We start from the raw sequence: 14,420 nt of genomic DNA on the forward strand, positions 1-14,420 counted from the left end.
AGCGTCCAGTCTGCGGAGAAGGGGACAGGGAGCGACGCTGTGACTCGGGTCACATGCCGCCGGGTCTAGTGGGAGGAGCCGTGGCCCAGCGGCGCTCGGCGCTTCCTGTTTCCGGTTCCCGGAGAGGGGCACAGCGAGGCGCCGGAGGGAGCGCTGGCCTCTGACTGGAGCTCTGGCACCGGGGTCCGTGGCTGCCCCCTTGTTGGCCCCGTCCTCCCGCCCCGACAGGGATTCGCCGGGGGATTGTGAGCGCCGCGTGCGCCCCCGGCCTGCAGCACGTGAGTATGAGGGGGCGTGGAGGAGGAGGAGGGTGGCTGGAGAGAGCCCGCACCTCCGAGTCGGTGACAGGCTCCACGGGCTGCCTGCACTGGCCACACTAGGGCGACCGGGAGCCCCAGGGCGGAAGGGAGGCGGGCGCGGGTGAAGGCGAGGAGTCCCAGAGACCGCAGCGGTCCCCAAAACCGAGGAGGGAGGGAATTCCTTGCATGTGGAAGTCGGGGAAAGAGAGTCCCCAGATGTGGAGTCTGTGAGGTGGCCTTGAGAACTTTTAGAAGGAAGTTTGCTCGGCATCGTGGAGTGGGGTAACGTGGCGTCATTTGGAAGGTGGTCTAAGGTAAAAGTTGCATCGTTGGGGGGGGGGGGGGGGGTTAAGGCTGAAAGCAGGAAAGCCAGTAGACTAGGCAGGTGGAATTTCCAGAGCCCTTGGAAGTGGGTTGAGGAGAGAATGCGTGTGGTATGGAAATGAGAGCTCATAGAGGAATCATCTTGTGCTATTCTTTGTACCGAGCTTCCGCTCTGGAGATGGAGAACTCCTAACTCGTGGGAGCCTTCTTCCTCTTGGCGCTCTTTCGGCATTGGGCCGTTTAGCTCGTTGGCGCAGCTCTTCTGAAATCTGCCAGCTGCTGGCGGCAAGGGAGAGGTGCTACAGTGAGGTGAAGCACTCGGCTTGCTAGCCAACTGTTCTGACCCACCAGCCGCTTCACAGGATACAGATGACTAATTTCATGAAGATTACAGCCTTGGAAACCCTTCAGGGCCTTCCCACCCTGCGGTATCTAGGAATCAACCCAGTAACACACTTCATCATGGGAAATGAGCCAGGGAGATGAAAGGAGAAACGCCACTCAAAAAATAATGGAAAAGGGCCACGGCTAGCCTTGAGAGGTGGGGAAGTGAGTAAGTACAAGTTGCCCAATCACTGGCCAGCCCAGTAAAGGAGAATTTGTTGTATTAGCAAAACCATCTGTGGTTGTAGAAGAAAAAAACTGAAGGAGATTTTTCCAATAGCGTAAAACTCTGCCTGTGACTCCCAAAGAGCCAATTGTAACGTATTTTAAAAAGGCATAAATACTCAAGTGTTGCTTTGTTGCACCCCTGTACTTGTCCTCCGAGGTTTCCCAGCAAGTGTCTTGACACCATGAGAAGATCAAGTTCCCCCAGTAATTTTACACAGTGGATTCTTGTACAGCCAAGGACAAATAACTTAACCTCTGGAAACTTCTGGGGGTGTTTTTTGTTTTCATTTGTAAAAAGGGGGAGATCCTTTTCTGATTGCTGTTTGGGTTCCCCCCGGCCCCCGCGCCCCCCCCATGATTGTTTTGAGTAGACTTATGCGCAGTTTCAGCAGTTCCAAACCACCGATTGCTCTGAGAAAGACAAGGCTTTGTTCCAAGGTATGAAAGCCTCATAATCCCAGAGGGGAGGTTCTACCCTCTCCTGATAGGGTCATTGTGAGTCGGAATCAACTCAGTGGCAGTGAGGATTGTTTGGAGGATTCGCAGACATCATTTAGGCAGTAAATCTGAGCATATGCCACTGAGGCAAAGAATTCGTAGAGTGAGTGTGTATGTGTGGGCGCGCACACACGCGTGCACCATGTGTCAACCCCAAACCAAACTTGTCCTCAAGTTGATTCCAACACATGACAGCCCTATGAGACGGAGTAGAACTGTCCCATGGAGTCTCTGATGTTGTAATCTTTATACACACATTGAGCAAGTCCTGATATCTTGAGCTGCTAAGTGAAATTTAAGGCCCATCAACTTCCCCATGGAAAGAAGGGATAAAACTGCAGAAATGCAGGGGGGGGGCACTTCTGCTTTGTCCTGTGGGGGTGCCATAAGTTGGGATTGACTGGGTGACAGTAGTTTGATCTTTACTGAACCAGACTGCCCATCTGGTGAGTTAGAATTGTGATCTTTCTAGTTAGCAGCTAGGTTGAAAGTTGGAATTAAAAGATAAATGGAATCTTACAGACACTGACGTTTCCTTGTATGTGTGCAAGTGCCCGCAAGCACTCATATGTAGCGGAATTTTAAGTGGGAAAGAAAAATAATTTATAATGGCTCCATTTTCATCCTACCTTTTTGAACTAGCAAGCAAATGAAAGACATTTCAGCTTAGCTTGTTTAGCCCTTATCACTTCCCAATTCTATGCATTGCTTTGTTCTATTTTGGTAAGAGAAATGATCAACTGTGAACAGATAAGGAACTGGCTCTCAAGCCTGATCTAAGATCACGGTCTTCTGAGTGATCGTCCCAGTGGAAAACTACTCCTGAGGGGAAAAATTCTTGAGGGCCTAAAGTGTTGAAATTTTGAATTAGAGCATAAGAAAGTGAACAACTTGGCGCCCAGTCTATCTAATGAAAGACAATTCACATTTCTCTTTAGTGAACAGCTGGCCAGGCTGTGTGTTGAGCAATGGTGAAACTTAAGATGGAAGTTACAGGTAAAAGTTGTGTATTCTACCTCCTGCTCGACTGTGGGAAGAATCAGTTCCCCTCTCCTGTGTCAGAAAGAAAGCAGAGCTTTGGCTGCCACTCTTATCTACAAGGAATCACTGCAAGAGGGATTATTTATTTATCTCTAAACTTGTCAGCACCCATTCTAGTCTGCCTATTTCAAGTTGAATCAGTGGGGAAAGCTTATAGGGCTTTAAAGTGTATCCAAACCAAAGTTCAGATGTGTGGTCTGGAAGCCTTTACTAAGTGAGAAAAATTCAGAAGAATTGTGTCTTGGTCACGGGGAAATTAGTGAGAAAAGTCCGTGCGGCGTTAGGCCCCAAGGGTGCAAGCAAAACTGAAGGTTGGTGTTTGAAACCCACCAGGTGATGCCGAGGAAGAAAAGCCGGTGACCCCTTGCCGTAAAGATTACAACCCAAAAGACCCAGGCTCTGCGACACACAGGGCTCCCACGGTTTGATAATGATTTAGCCATAACACAACACGCTTTACTTGCTTTTTAATAATGGCCTAAGGGATCATCAAAGGATATCAGATTGAAGTTGGTTAAATTAGTATACTCTGGTTATAAATTAGAAAAAAGAAAATGAGTATGAAAAATGGGGAGCCTTTTGTTTTCGTTCCTAGAATAATACAAGCCAACAAATGTTTTCTAGAAACCAAACCAAACTCACTGCCATCGTCTTGATGCTGCTTTCTGGCACCCAGTGTAGGATAGGGTACAGCTGCCCCTGTGGCTTCTTTACAGGAGTCGAGAGCCTCATCTTCCCCCCATGGAGCAGCTGGTGGTTTCAAACTGCTGACCTTACCTTGTAGCGGCCGCAACCAAGACACCACAAGGACTCTTAGAAGTGTACTGGAGTTATTAAACAATGAAGTGGCTAGTGATTCCCAAGGGTGGTTGGCAATTTGGAGCCTAGAAAAGACAGCTGTATTTAGTGGATAGACATCTGGGTGTGACTTGTTACGCTTGAAAAGGTTAGTTTAGCAGACGTCAGACCACTCAATTTTGACCTAGTGAATATATTGCATGTATTCCCTATAATTTATAGAATGAAGTTTTCACAAAAGTGAGACATGAAAGAGATAAATGCCAAATTTTAAGTACTGTGTTTTCCCTCTTCAGCATTTTTATGATTGAGAAAACCAAAGACTCTTGGGCGGCCCTGAATATGAATGTATGAAGGCAGGGTCCAAAGTATTTGAGTGCCTTTCTTTAGTGTATGTCTTTCTTTGTAACTTTCAACTGAAGCTTTTCACGTGTTGTTTGTAAGTTGTTGTCAGAGTGTTTTTTTAAGGGTTTGAGGTTTATGAATGTGAACTGAGAGTTATAACTATTCTAACATAGATCACCTTTGAATAATAAAATGCATAGTCTAACGTTTCCCCAAACAGTCATGGGACAAAGATGTCTCTGTTCAGGCTATCCTAATTCATTGACTCTGTTATGCTTCCCCTTTCTCTCATCTCATCCCCAATAGTTTGTTGTGAAGGACCCACTGGTAAATTAGACTGAAAGTTATATGAGTTTCTGCATAATGCACTTAGATATTAAAATGGACTACTTGTAAAAAGAACAAAGGTGTGTGTGTGTGTGTACACACTTACAAACATACTACTACTTGATGCCAGGAGCCCATGGTAGCTCTGTAGGCTAGGCATCGGGCTGCTAACTGCAAGTGTGGCGGTTCAAACCCACCAGCGACTCCCCTGTCGGCCCTGTAAAGATTGACATGGTCCAAGCCCTGAGATAGGGTCCCTGGGGGGTAAAATGGACTCAAAGGCACCATGTTTGACGTCTGTATCACAGAATCCAAGACTTCCTGCTGAAGGGAAATACCACACATAACTTCAGGCATTCATGTATTTTTATCTCTTTGCTTCTCCCCCATCCCTCCCTTACGCAACACATGTGCACCCAAAAGGATGCTCGCCTTCCACAGCTGCTGGAGGACAGGACTGCTCCTACTGCTGCTTCAGGCTGTGGCTGTGAAAGAATCCTGGCAGGCCGAAGAAAAAACCTGCGACCTTGTAGGAGAAAAAGGCAAAGAGTCCGAGAATGAGTTGGCTCTTCTGAAGAGGCTGGAACCACTGTATGGCAAAAGGTAAAATGAGAAGAATCTTAAAGGACTGGAGATATCGAGTCTTTTGATTTACTTCATCATTATTACATGGAGGAAATGCACATGTAATAAGCTCCTCTGGGAGACAATTCTAATATGATCCTGTATGGGTCTAAATTTGGCCATGATACCTTGCTTTCTTTTATTTAAATTTTAAAAATATTCTCAGAAGTTTTGAGTAACTGTGTGCAAAAAAAGAGTAGCTACTTCTCAGATTAGACCCAAAGGACCGGCTTGTAGGAATTCGTCCTTATTTGCTATCTAAGTGCATAACAGGACTTTAGAAGTAACAGTTCAGTGTGTTTCCAAAGCCAATACCAAACTCACTGCCATCGAGTCAATTTTACCTCCCAGCACCCCAATAGGATAGAATGTGAATTGTTCCTTTGGGTTTCCAAGACTAAGGCCTTTACAGGAGCAGCCACGACCCTGTCCCACGGAGCCGCTGGTGCTTTCCCACTGCTAGCCTGTGATCAGCAGCTCGGTGTGTGTCCACTGTGCCAAATGTTGGGGATCGCCGATGCATTAGTCAGAACACTACGGAGTCGCCACCAGGTTAACCCTGAGGCTTTCTCTCCCTATAAAGAGTTCCACTCTTGGAAACTCATAAAGGCAGTTCTACCTACCCTATAGTTGTAAGATTCAGAATTGACTCAGTGGCAGTGAGCTTTTTGAACTTTATGGCAACCCTATATGTGTAAGTAGAACTACACTCCATAGGGTTTTCAGTGGCTGGTTTTCCACAAGCACATCCTCAGATCTTCCTGCCAAGGCACCCCTGGTGAAAGGTGCTCATTACAGCATGGGTGGGTATCTGTGAACATACACCTTTATTCCTATGGAAATGAATCTGGTATTCTAGAAATATCTACAATAAGTGTTTTCGGTGTGTGTGTGTGTGTGTGTGTGTGTGTGTGTACACATATATGTATTTTTAATCATTACATTGGGGGCTCGTATAACTTAATCACAATCCATACATACATCCATTGTGTCAAGCACACTTGTACATTTGTTACCATCATCATTCTCAAAACATTTGCTTTCTACTTGAGCCCTTGATATCAGCTCCCAATTTTACCCCCTCCTTCCCTGCCCCCCCTCTCATGAACCCTTGATAATTTTGAAATTATTTTTGTCATGTGTTACACTGTCCAACGTCTTGCCTCATCCAGTTTTCTGTTGTCCATCCTCCAGGGAGGGAGTTATATGTTATAGATCCATGTAATCAGTTCTCCCCTTCTACTCCATCTTCCCCTTACCCTCATGGTATCGCCACTCTCATTATTGTTCCTGAGGAGGTTATATGTCCTGGATTCCCTGTGTTTCCAGTTCTTATCTGTACCCGTGTACATCCTCTGGTCTAGCCGGATTTGTAAGGTAGAATTAAGATCATGATAGTGGTGGAGTGGGGGAGGGGAGGAGCATTAAAGAACTAAGGGAAAGTTGTGTGTTTCATTGGTGCTATACTACACCCTGACTGGCTCGTCTCCTCCCTGCAATGCTTCTGTAAGGGGATGTCCAGTTGCCTACAGATGGACTTTGTGACTCCACTCCATACTCCCCTTGTTCACAATGATGTGATTTTTTTTGTTCTTTGATGCCTGACACCAATCCCATCAACACCTCATGATCACACAGGGTGTGCTTCTTCTGTGTGGACTTTGTTTCTTCTGAGCTAGATGGCCGCTTGTTATCTTCAAGTCTTTAAGACTTGATAGCCGGGCACAATCAGCTTTCTTCACCACACTTGCTTAAGCACCCGCTTTGTCTTCGGCGATCGTGTTGGGAAGGTGAGCAGCATGGAATGTCAGTTTAATAGAATAAAAAGTAGTCTTGTATTGAGGAAGTACTTGAGTTGAGGCCCAGTGTCCATCTGCTACATTAATACTAAACCTATAAATATTTGCACATAGATCTATTTCCCCATTGTCATATTTAAATATATATGTACTTGCCTGTATTTACCCCTCTATAAATGCCCTTTGCCTCCTAGTTCTTTCTTCTGTTTCTTTTTACTTTCCTCTTGTCCCACTATCATGCTCAGCTTTCATTGGGTTTCAATAATTCCTCTCAGTTATTTTACTCAAGCCCGCCCTACCAGGCCTCCTACACCCTCTCCTCACCATCGATTTTGGATCACTTGTTGTTCCCTTGTCCCTGGATCTGTTAACACCACTTCCTTTCCCCGGCCTCTCCCTCTCCCATGTCCCCCGGAATCGTGGTCCCATTGTTTTCTCTTTCAGATTGTTTATCCCACTAATCTAGATAGACCTGCAGAGATAATAATATGCACACAAAAAACAAGACATAGCAAAACAATGACAAAAGAAAAGCTTATAAATCCTTCAACATCTGTTTGTTGACCTTTAGGGGTGTTTTCTGGTTGAGTCTGCTGGGGTGTCATGCCCTGGCCCCAAAGTCTATTTTTGGTATTCCCTCAGGACTTCCTTGCTCTGCTCCCCTTGCTATTCTGTTTCACGCCCTTAGTGTTTTGCCTCCATGTGGTGGGGTCAGATCTAGTGCAGCTCCCGCACTATGTCTTCCTTGTTGACCCCAGTAGGGGGTGGGTGGTATATTTTAATCAGGCATCATTAGCTGTAATGCTCGACTTCATGGTCATGGTATGTTCTGATTCAATGGATATTTACTGTTAAATTTAGCCATGTAAGATCATGAGAACATCAGGCACGCCTCTTCTTAAAAGAAGAGAGACTGCTCTTCTTGAAGCTGGTAGCCATTAACTCCCTCATGTTTCTTTTCACGTTTCCTTACAGCTTTGAGAGTAGTGTGGACCTGGGCCAAGAAACTTACATCTACAAGTTCAGGGTGTGCCGTGAAGCCAGCAATCACACGTCTGGGGCAGGCCTGGTGCAGATCAACAAAAGTAACAGGAAAGAGACGGTGGTAGGGAGACTCAATGCAACACACGTCTTCAATGGAAGTAAGACGCTCCCTGTTGATTGATCAGTCCTAAGTCAGTCCCTCTGGCAATTCTGTATGTCTTGACTTTTTCCATTCTCTTTGGCATATGGGGGTACCCCCCAAAATGGAATTTTCTTCCCCAAAGCTATGGAAGTTGTTTGTTTTTTTTTACAAAACAAGCTTATCATTTTCAAAGTACTCTCCATTTCACTTAATACTTTTGTCATATCTGTGATTACATTCTTTTTTTAAATCATTTTATTAGTCTCATACAACTTATCACAATCTATACATGCATCAATTGTATAAAGCACATTTGTACATTCATTGTCCTCATCATTCTCAAAACATTTGCTCTCTACTTAAGTCCTTGGCATCAGCTCCTCAGTTTTTGCTTGCTCCCCGCTCCCTCATGAACCCTTGATAATTTATAAATTATTATTTTGTCATGTCTTATACTGTCTGACATCTCTCTTTACCTACTTTTCTGTTGTCCATCCCCCAGAGAGCAGGGTTAGATGTAGATCCTTGTAATCGGTTCCCCCTTTCCTCCTCCTACCGTCCCGGTATCGCCACTGTGATCACTGGATCATCCGCCCTAGATTCCTTGTGTTTTCAGGTCCTATCTGTACCAGTGTACATCCTCTGGTCTAGCCAGATTTGTAAGATAGAATTAGGATCATGATAGTTGGGGGGTTAGGGGGGCATTTAGAAACTAGAGGAAGGTTTTATGTTTCATCGTTGCTACTCTGCACCCTGACTGGCTCATCTCCTCCCTGAGACCCTTCTGTTAGGGGATGTCCAGTTGCCTACAGATGGGCTTTGGATCTCCGCTCTGCATTCCCCCTCATTCACTACGATAAGATTTTTTTGTTTTGATGATGCCTGATACCTGATCCCTTCGACAGCTCGTGATCACACAGGCTGGTGTGCTTCTTCCATGTGGGCTTTGTTGCTTCTGAGCTAGATGGCCGCTCGTTTACCTTCAAGCTTTTAAGACCCCAGACACTATGTCTTTTGATAGCTAGGCACCATCAGCTTTCTTCACATTTGCTTATGCATACGTTTGTCTTCAGTGATCATATTGGGGAGGTATGATTCCATTCTTGGAAACATTTTCACACTCATCTGTGTCAATGGCTGACCACCTCCGACATCAAATTGCTGTCCTTTCTTTTTTTGTTGTTGAATGGGGGCTCTTACAGCTCTTATAACATTCCTTACTTTAGTTGTATAGAGCATATTTGTACATTGTATTAGTTTGGGTTGACTAGAGAAACAAATTCATAGACACTCATAAGTGTGTAGGAAAGAGCTTTTTATACAAGAGCAGTTGAATATGGAGAAAACATCCCAGTCCAGATCAAGTCCATAAGTCTGATATTAGCCCATATGTCCAATACCAATCTATAAAGTCCAATTCAGACTCATGAAACACATCCAATGATGCTGAATGCAGGAAGATCACAGACCAGTGGGTGCAAAGTCTTATAGATCCAGTGGTGGTAGAAACATCTCAGTGTTGGCAAGGGTCTCCATGTGGCACCTCCAGTTCCCAGGGTACAGCACTCTTGTCAGCGAAGTGCCTTGATGTCTTGTCAAAGCATCTCTCGGAGTGAGAGAGTGTGTCCCATCTCCAAGGAGGAAGTCCAGCAATTCCAGGGAAAGGCCATGCCCACACAGAGGCCACATTGGCTATACAATGATTGACAGGCTAGACCCCACCCATTCACTTGTAATCCTCTGAAATTGACAACAGATTATACAACTACCACATACATATGTTGCCATCATCATTTCCAAAACATTTTCTACTTCCCCTCCCTCCCACCCCCTTAAATCCCTGATCAATTATATATTGTTATTAAAATCGCTGTCCTATCATGTCCCTCTTCATTGGAGGAAACAAAAAGTCATATGATGCGGGATCAGATGAGTTAGGTGTGTGGGAAAATAGAGGCTTGCCGGGATTTTTTGCCAAAATCTGGCACACTGAGATGGCTGCATGAGCATGTGCATTGTCAAGGCAGCAAAACCAATCCCGTCTGCCACAAATCAAGCCTTTTTTGGTCACACAGACAATCTTTTCAGAATCTCTAAATAGGAAGCTTGGTTAACAGTCTGACCTGGTGTAACAAACTCCAAATGCACTATCCCCCCGTACATTAAAAAAAACAAAACAAATGAGCATTATCTTGATTTTTTTATTTCACTTGACCAGATTTTTTTGGCAAGGTGATATGGCATCTTCCACTGGCTTGATTGATGTTTGCTTTCGGTAGGATGTAAGAATAGCCCCATGTCTCCTCACCTGAAACTTTCGGCGGGGGTGGAGGGGAGTCTGGGTCGCTTCAGAGTTCTTTCAAAGCATGGCATGTTTCCACTCAATACTCTCTTTCCTGGTCAGTCAGAACCTGGTCCACAAATATCGTAGCAAGACTTCTCATTGCCAAATCTTCCATTAAAATCTGCTGAACCAAGCTCTAAGACAGTCCAGATACTTTCCCCATCTCTTCAATGATGTATTGCCCATCTTCAAGCACAAATGCATGAATTTTGTCGACATTTTTCGTCCATTCAGCAAGTTGACAGACATCCAGAAGGTGGTTGGTCATTAATCAACCTTTCACCTTTTTGGAAACAAGCAAGCCACTCGTACACTTGGGTTTTTCCCATAGCACTGTCCTTGTAAGCTGTTTCTGTGGCATTTTTCCCGAGCAAGAAACAAAATTTCACAGTCACACGCTGTTTTCTTAAATCATCCATCATAAAAAACAGGGTTTGAGTGAAAGTGCATTTAGGAAAAAAATCACTGTGACCAGAGAGAACCTTCCCAGGTGATGCCGCTGGGAAGTGCACCAACTCAGAGCCAGTTGCTTGATGCGCGTCTACCAGGGAAATTGTGTACTGCAAAAGCTCCACCTAGCGGAACTTTTTCTTGTGGGGGTACCCCCTCGTATATGCTGTGTTTATGTGACTACACACCCAAGACAATGAGCCACCACATGTCTGTTTGCATAATTGTTCAGGCTCAAGGCTCGTGGTTTTTTTATATTTGTGGAAAGCTTCGTTAAAAAAAAAATCTAGTCAAGTACTACGAGAAAATTTTCCATACTGGAAAATACCATAAAATACCAACCACCTACATTTCTCATGAATAAAGCTTTGCCAGTTAAGTTCTGAGTGAAACCTTTATTGTAAGCCAATATACAAAATCCTCTGCCTACTGGTTTGATGGTGGTGATATTTTTTTTGGTTTTGTTTTATTTTCAGAAATCGTAAGGTCACATTGCCAGAAAGGATTATGTTGAGTACCTATAACTTAAGCATACAAATAAATTATTCAGTACAGATATTGATTTACTCTTTAATGTAAACAGTTAGGGGTGAAGTATCAAAACAACCCTGGATTTTTAGTTCTTTTGCTTAATAAATTTATCATATTTATAAAATCTATGAGCTTGAGAAACTTATTAAAAGTTTTTATCTTATGCAGTTTTCTTTCTATATTCAAAATTGAAAGGCAAATTCTTTCCTTATTCATCCCACATGATTATTGAGAGAATCTGAAAGGTTCAGTAAAAGAACTCTGAACTCAATAAATACTGAAGTGTAGTCCAGTTTGTATTTATCTGTGACTAATTTTTGTTTTGTTTTTTTATTGTTTGTCACTTTATTGGGAGTTCTTTGAGATATTATAACAATCCCTAATTTAGTTAGATCAAGCATAATTTTACAATTGCTGCCACCATCAGTTTCAAAACATTTTCTTTCTTCTTGAACTCTTGAATATCAGCTCTCCTTTATCCCCTCCCTCACCCACCTTACCTCCCAGGAACACTTATATTATTTATTGTGATTACTGTTTGTGGCTAATTTTAAGTCTTCGACGAGCTTCCCCCTCCCACCCGGTGATTGTATGGACTCTCTTTTGCGGTTGGCAGGTGTTTAGAAAATGTGAGTCTCAGTGTTAAATAAAGGTACGGATCATAGTGTCCCACTATCGGTCTGTCTTCAGGGTATCTTAAGGTTATTGTTATAGGTGTATCTGATTCTTCGTTATCTTTTTGAAGTTTTTTTTGCTTTTTAAAACCATTATTATGTATTTTTAAAATTTTAAATATGCAAAAATGTTGCATGAATTTTACTTAAATATCCATGTGTTCATTACCTAGATAATACCATTAACATGTTATTGTACTTGATACATTACATGTCTGTTCATTGATCTCATTAATCCATTTGTTCAAAGTAAATTACAGCTATGCATTCATAAAATGTTTTAATTTTTATAAATCATTTTTATTATAGGCACTTAAAGCTCTTAAAACAGTCCATACATCAATTTATCAAGCACATTTGTACATCTGTTACCATCCTCATTTTCAAGACAGTTTCTATTTGAGCCCTTGGTATCAGCTCCTCTTTTTTGGTGCTGAGTTATCTTAACTACAAAGGAGAACCCAAGCTCTTAAATAAATTTTAACTTGGCGTTTCTGATCTGCTAGTTGGTCTCATTAATAGCAGTCTCACTGAACTCCTCGGTTCGCTGTGCTTTTCCTCGCTCCACAGTGTGTTGTCTGCCCCTCCTCAGGTAATTGGATCATGCTGATCTACAAGGGAGGTGATGAATATGACAGCCACTGTGGCGGGGAGCAACGGCGGGCGGTGGTGATGATCTCCTGCAACCGACACACCCTAGCGGTGAGGTGTTGTGGGCGGGCAGTAATAAGCCTTGGAGGTTATAGGGGCCATCCGGAGGTGGGCGAAAACTGCCAGCGGAGTCAGATGCATCAGGACGGACACGTGAAACCCTGAGTGCAGTTTCCCCGTGTCATAGATCCCCGTCTCCGACCATACATTGAAAATATGAGGGGGCTTCAGGAAGTGTAAAGATCATTTTATTTTTTCCTTGATAGTTTTGAAGCCCTCTTGTAGTTAGTGAACCAGGAACAGCAGCAGGTTTGGGTCTTGGGGGGGAGGTAGGGGCAATAAGAATGAAAACACTTGACTTCATCGTTGTTGGTTTCTGTTCTGTCATCTTTAGGATAATTTTAATCCTGTAACTGAGGAGCGAGGCAAAATCCAAGACTGTTTCTACCTCTTTGAGCTGGATAGCAACCTGGCCTGTTCCCCTGAGGTCTCCCACCTCAGCGTGGGTGCAATCTTACTTGTCACGTGAGTGCCCACGCCTCTCAATTCAAGTCATGGTGGAGGTGGTGAAGTCAAAGGGACTGGTGCTGTGGACTGCGTGTGCCCTTTATTACTGTGATTCAGTGGCGGGAGGAGTCTGTAAAGCTAACTGAAATTAAACTCCTGATTATGCTAGCTTCAAAAATGACTTAATGATTGATCCTGATATTTGTATTGTTGGGGTGGGGTGGGGGAAGCAGTTCTTTGCTGCCCATAGATGGCTAAAGGATTTAATACTGTCCAATTTGATGAGTAGAGTGAGTGAAACAAGCAGATGTCTCGATTTTTGTGAATTTTGCTTTTCTTTGACAACTGGAACTGGTTATCTATCTAAAGAAGCTACCGGATGGGATCCCTTTTTCTTTTAGCAGTGTTGCCCATTTGTTTGTTTTTTATAGATCACGGTTTAGGGGATAGTAAGGAGTAGAAAGGTTCATTATTGGGATAGACATTTGACTCAATCTCAGTGGTCAGGGTTTGCTACCTTTGTTCCTCTGCAGGTTTGCGTCACTCGTGGCTGTCTATATTATTGGAGGCTTTCTGTACCAGCGATTGGTGGTGGGAGCCAAGGGCATGGAGCAGTTTCCCCACCTGGCCTTCTGGCAGGATCTTGGCAACTTAGTAGCTGTAAGTAATGAGCCAGTGGGTTTAGTCGTGGGGAGCGGGTGGTCAGCTTTCCTGGGTTGCAGTCCAGAGGAGTTTCCTGCAGCACAGGGCTGTTGGGGCTGAAATGAAAGCCGCCCCAGGCAAATCCTGAACCAGCTATCCTAGTACAAAGCAGTAAGTGGCATAATGTCTTAGCTTCTGGCCTTGCCTCTGTGAGACAGACGAGATCTACTACCTTAGAGACACAGTTTGGTCAAAATGTGTTCGATGGCAGGGAGTTTTATTTGGCTGTTCCATTTTCTTGTTTTTCCCTTGTAGGATGGTTGTGACTTTGTGTGCCGTTCTAAACCTCGAAATGTGCCTGCTGCGTATCGTGGTGTAGGGGATGACCAGCTCGGGGAGGAGTCAGAAGAACGGGACGATCACTTGTTACCAATGTGATTGCACTGTGACTGTCCAGCCGCCTGTCCCCCACACCAAAGCATTGTCAGCCAGATTTCTCAAGTGTCTCTTCTCGTCCCTTATCAAGCCCCATACTGCTCTTGCTTTTTGGTTTGCTTTATTTTCTCCCCCTCTTCCTTTTCCTGTTTTCTTATAAAGGTACATTTGTAGGGTAGAGATAATGGAGCCAATATCAGAGGCTACGGAACTCTCTTGGTATCAGTAGGTACAAGTATAGAATAGTGATAATAGGTAAAAGGGTATGGCATTTCCTGGGCCTGTTAAAAATTTTTTTTTCATCACATTTTTGAGACACTGGATTTTTCTTAAGGCAAACATAGAACTTTGCTTCTGCGCTGTTACTCCTGCGTTCCATGAGAATCTGGATTT

General features: G+C 43.9%; 1 protein-coding gene across 1 annotated transcript; it reads left to right on the top strand.

Moving 5' to 3' along the window:
- Positions 1-29: 29 nt before the first annotated feature.
- Positions 30-14,327, top strand: M6PR (mannose-6-phosphate receptor, cation dependent). Its single transcript, XM_075552090.1, has 7 exons — positions 30-278; positions 4,668-4,847; positions 7,643-7,809; positions 12,385-12,494; positions 12,838-12,968; positions 13,484-13,610; positions 13,908-14,327. Exons 2-7 carry the CDS (start codon positions 4,669-4,671, stop codon positions 14,028-14,030), a joined length of 837 nt encoding a protein of 278 aa, XP_075408205.1. The 5' UTR covers positions 30-278; position 4,668; the 3' UTR covers positions 14,031-14,327.
- Positions 14,328-14,420: the final 93 nt, after the last annotated feature.

Source organism: Tenrec ecaudatus, chromosome 6 (assembly GCF_050624435.1).
Source record: "Tenrec ecaudatus isolate mTenEca1 chromosome 6, mTenEca1.hap1, whole genome shotgun sequence".
Classification (NCBI taxonomy): domain Eukaryota; kingdom Metazoa; phylum Chordata; class Mammalia; order Afrosoricida; family Tenrecidae; genus Tenrec; species Tenrec ecaudatus.

Excerpts from the sequence above, each read along its gene's own strand:
- M6PR (XM_075552090.1), top strand. The coding sequence starts at position 4,669 with ATGCTCGCCTTCCACAGCTGCTGGAGGACAGGACTGCTCCTACTGCTG. Across the intron at positions 4,848-7,642 it reads GAACCACTGTATGGCAAAAG|CTTTGAGAGTAGTGTGGACC; the intron begins GTAAAATGAGAA and ends GTTTCCTTACAG. Across the intron at positions 7,810-12,384 it reads AACACACGTCTTCAATGGAA|GTAATTGGATCATGCTGATC; the intron begins GTAAGACGCTCC and ends GCCCCTCCTCAG.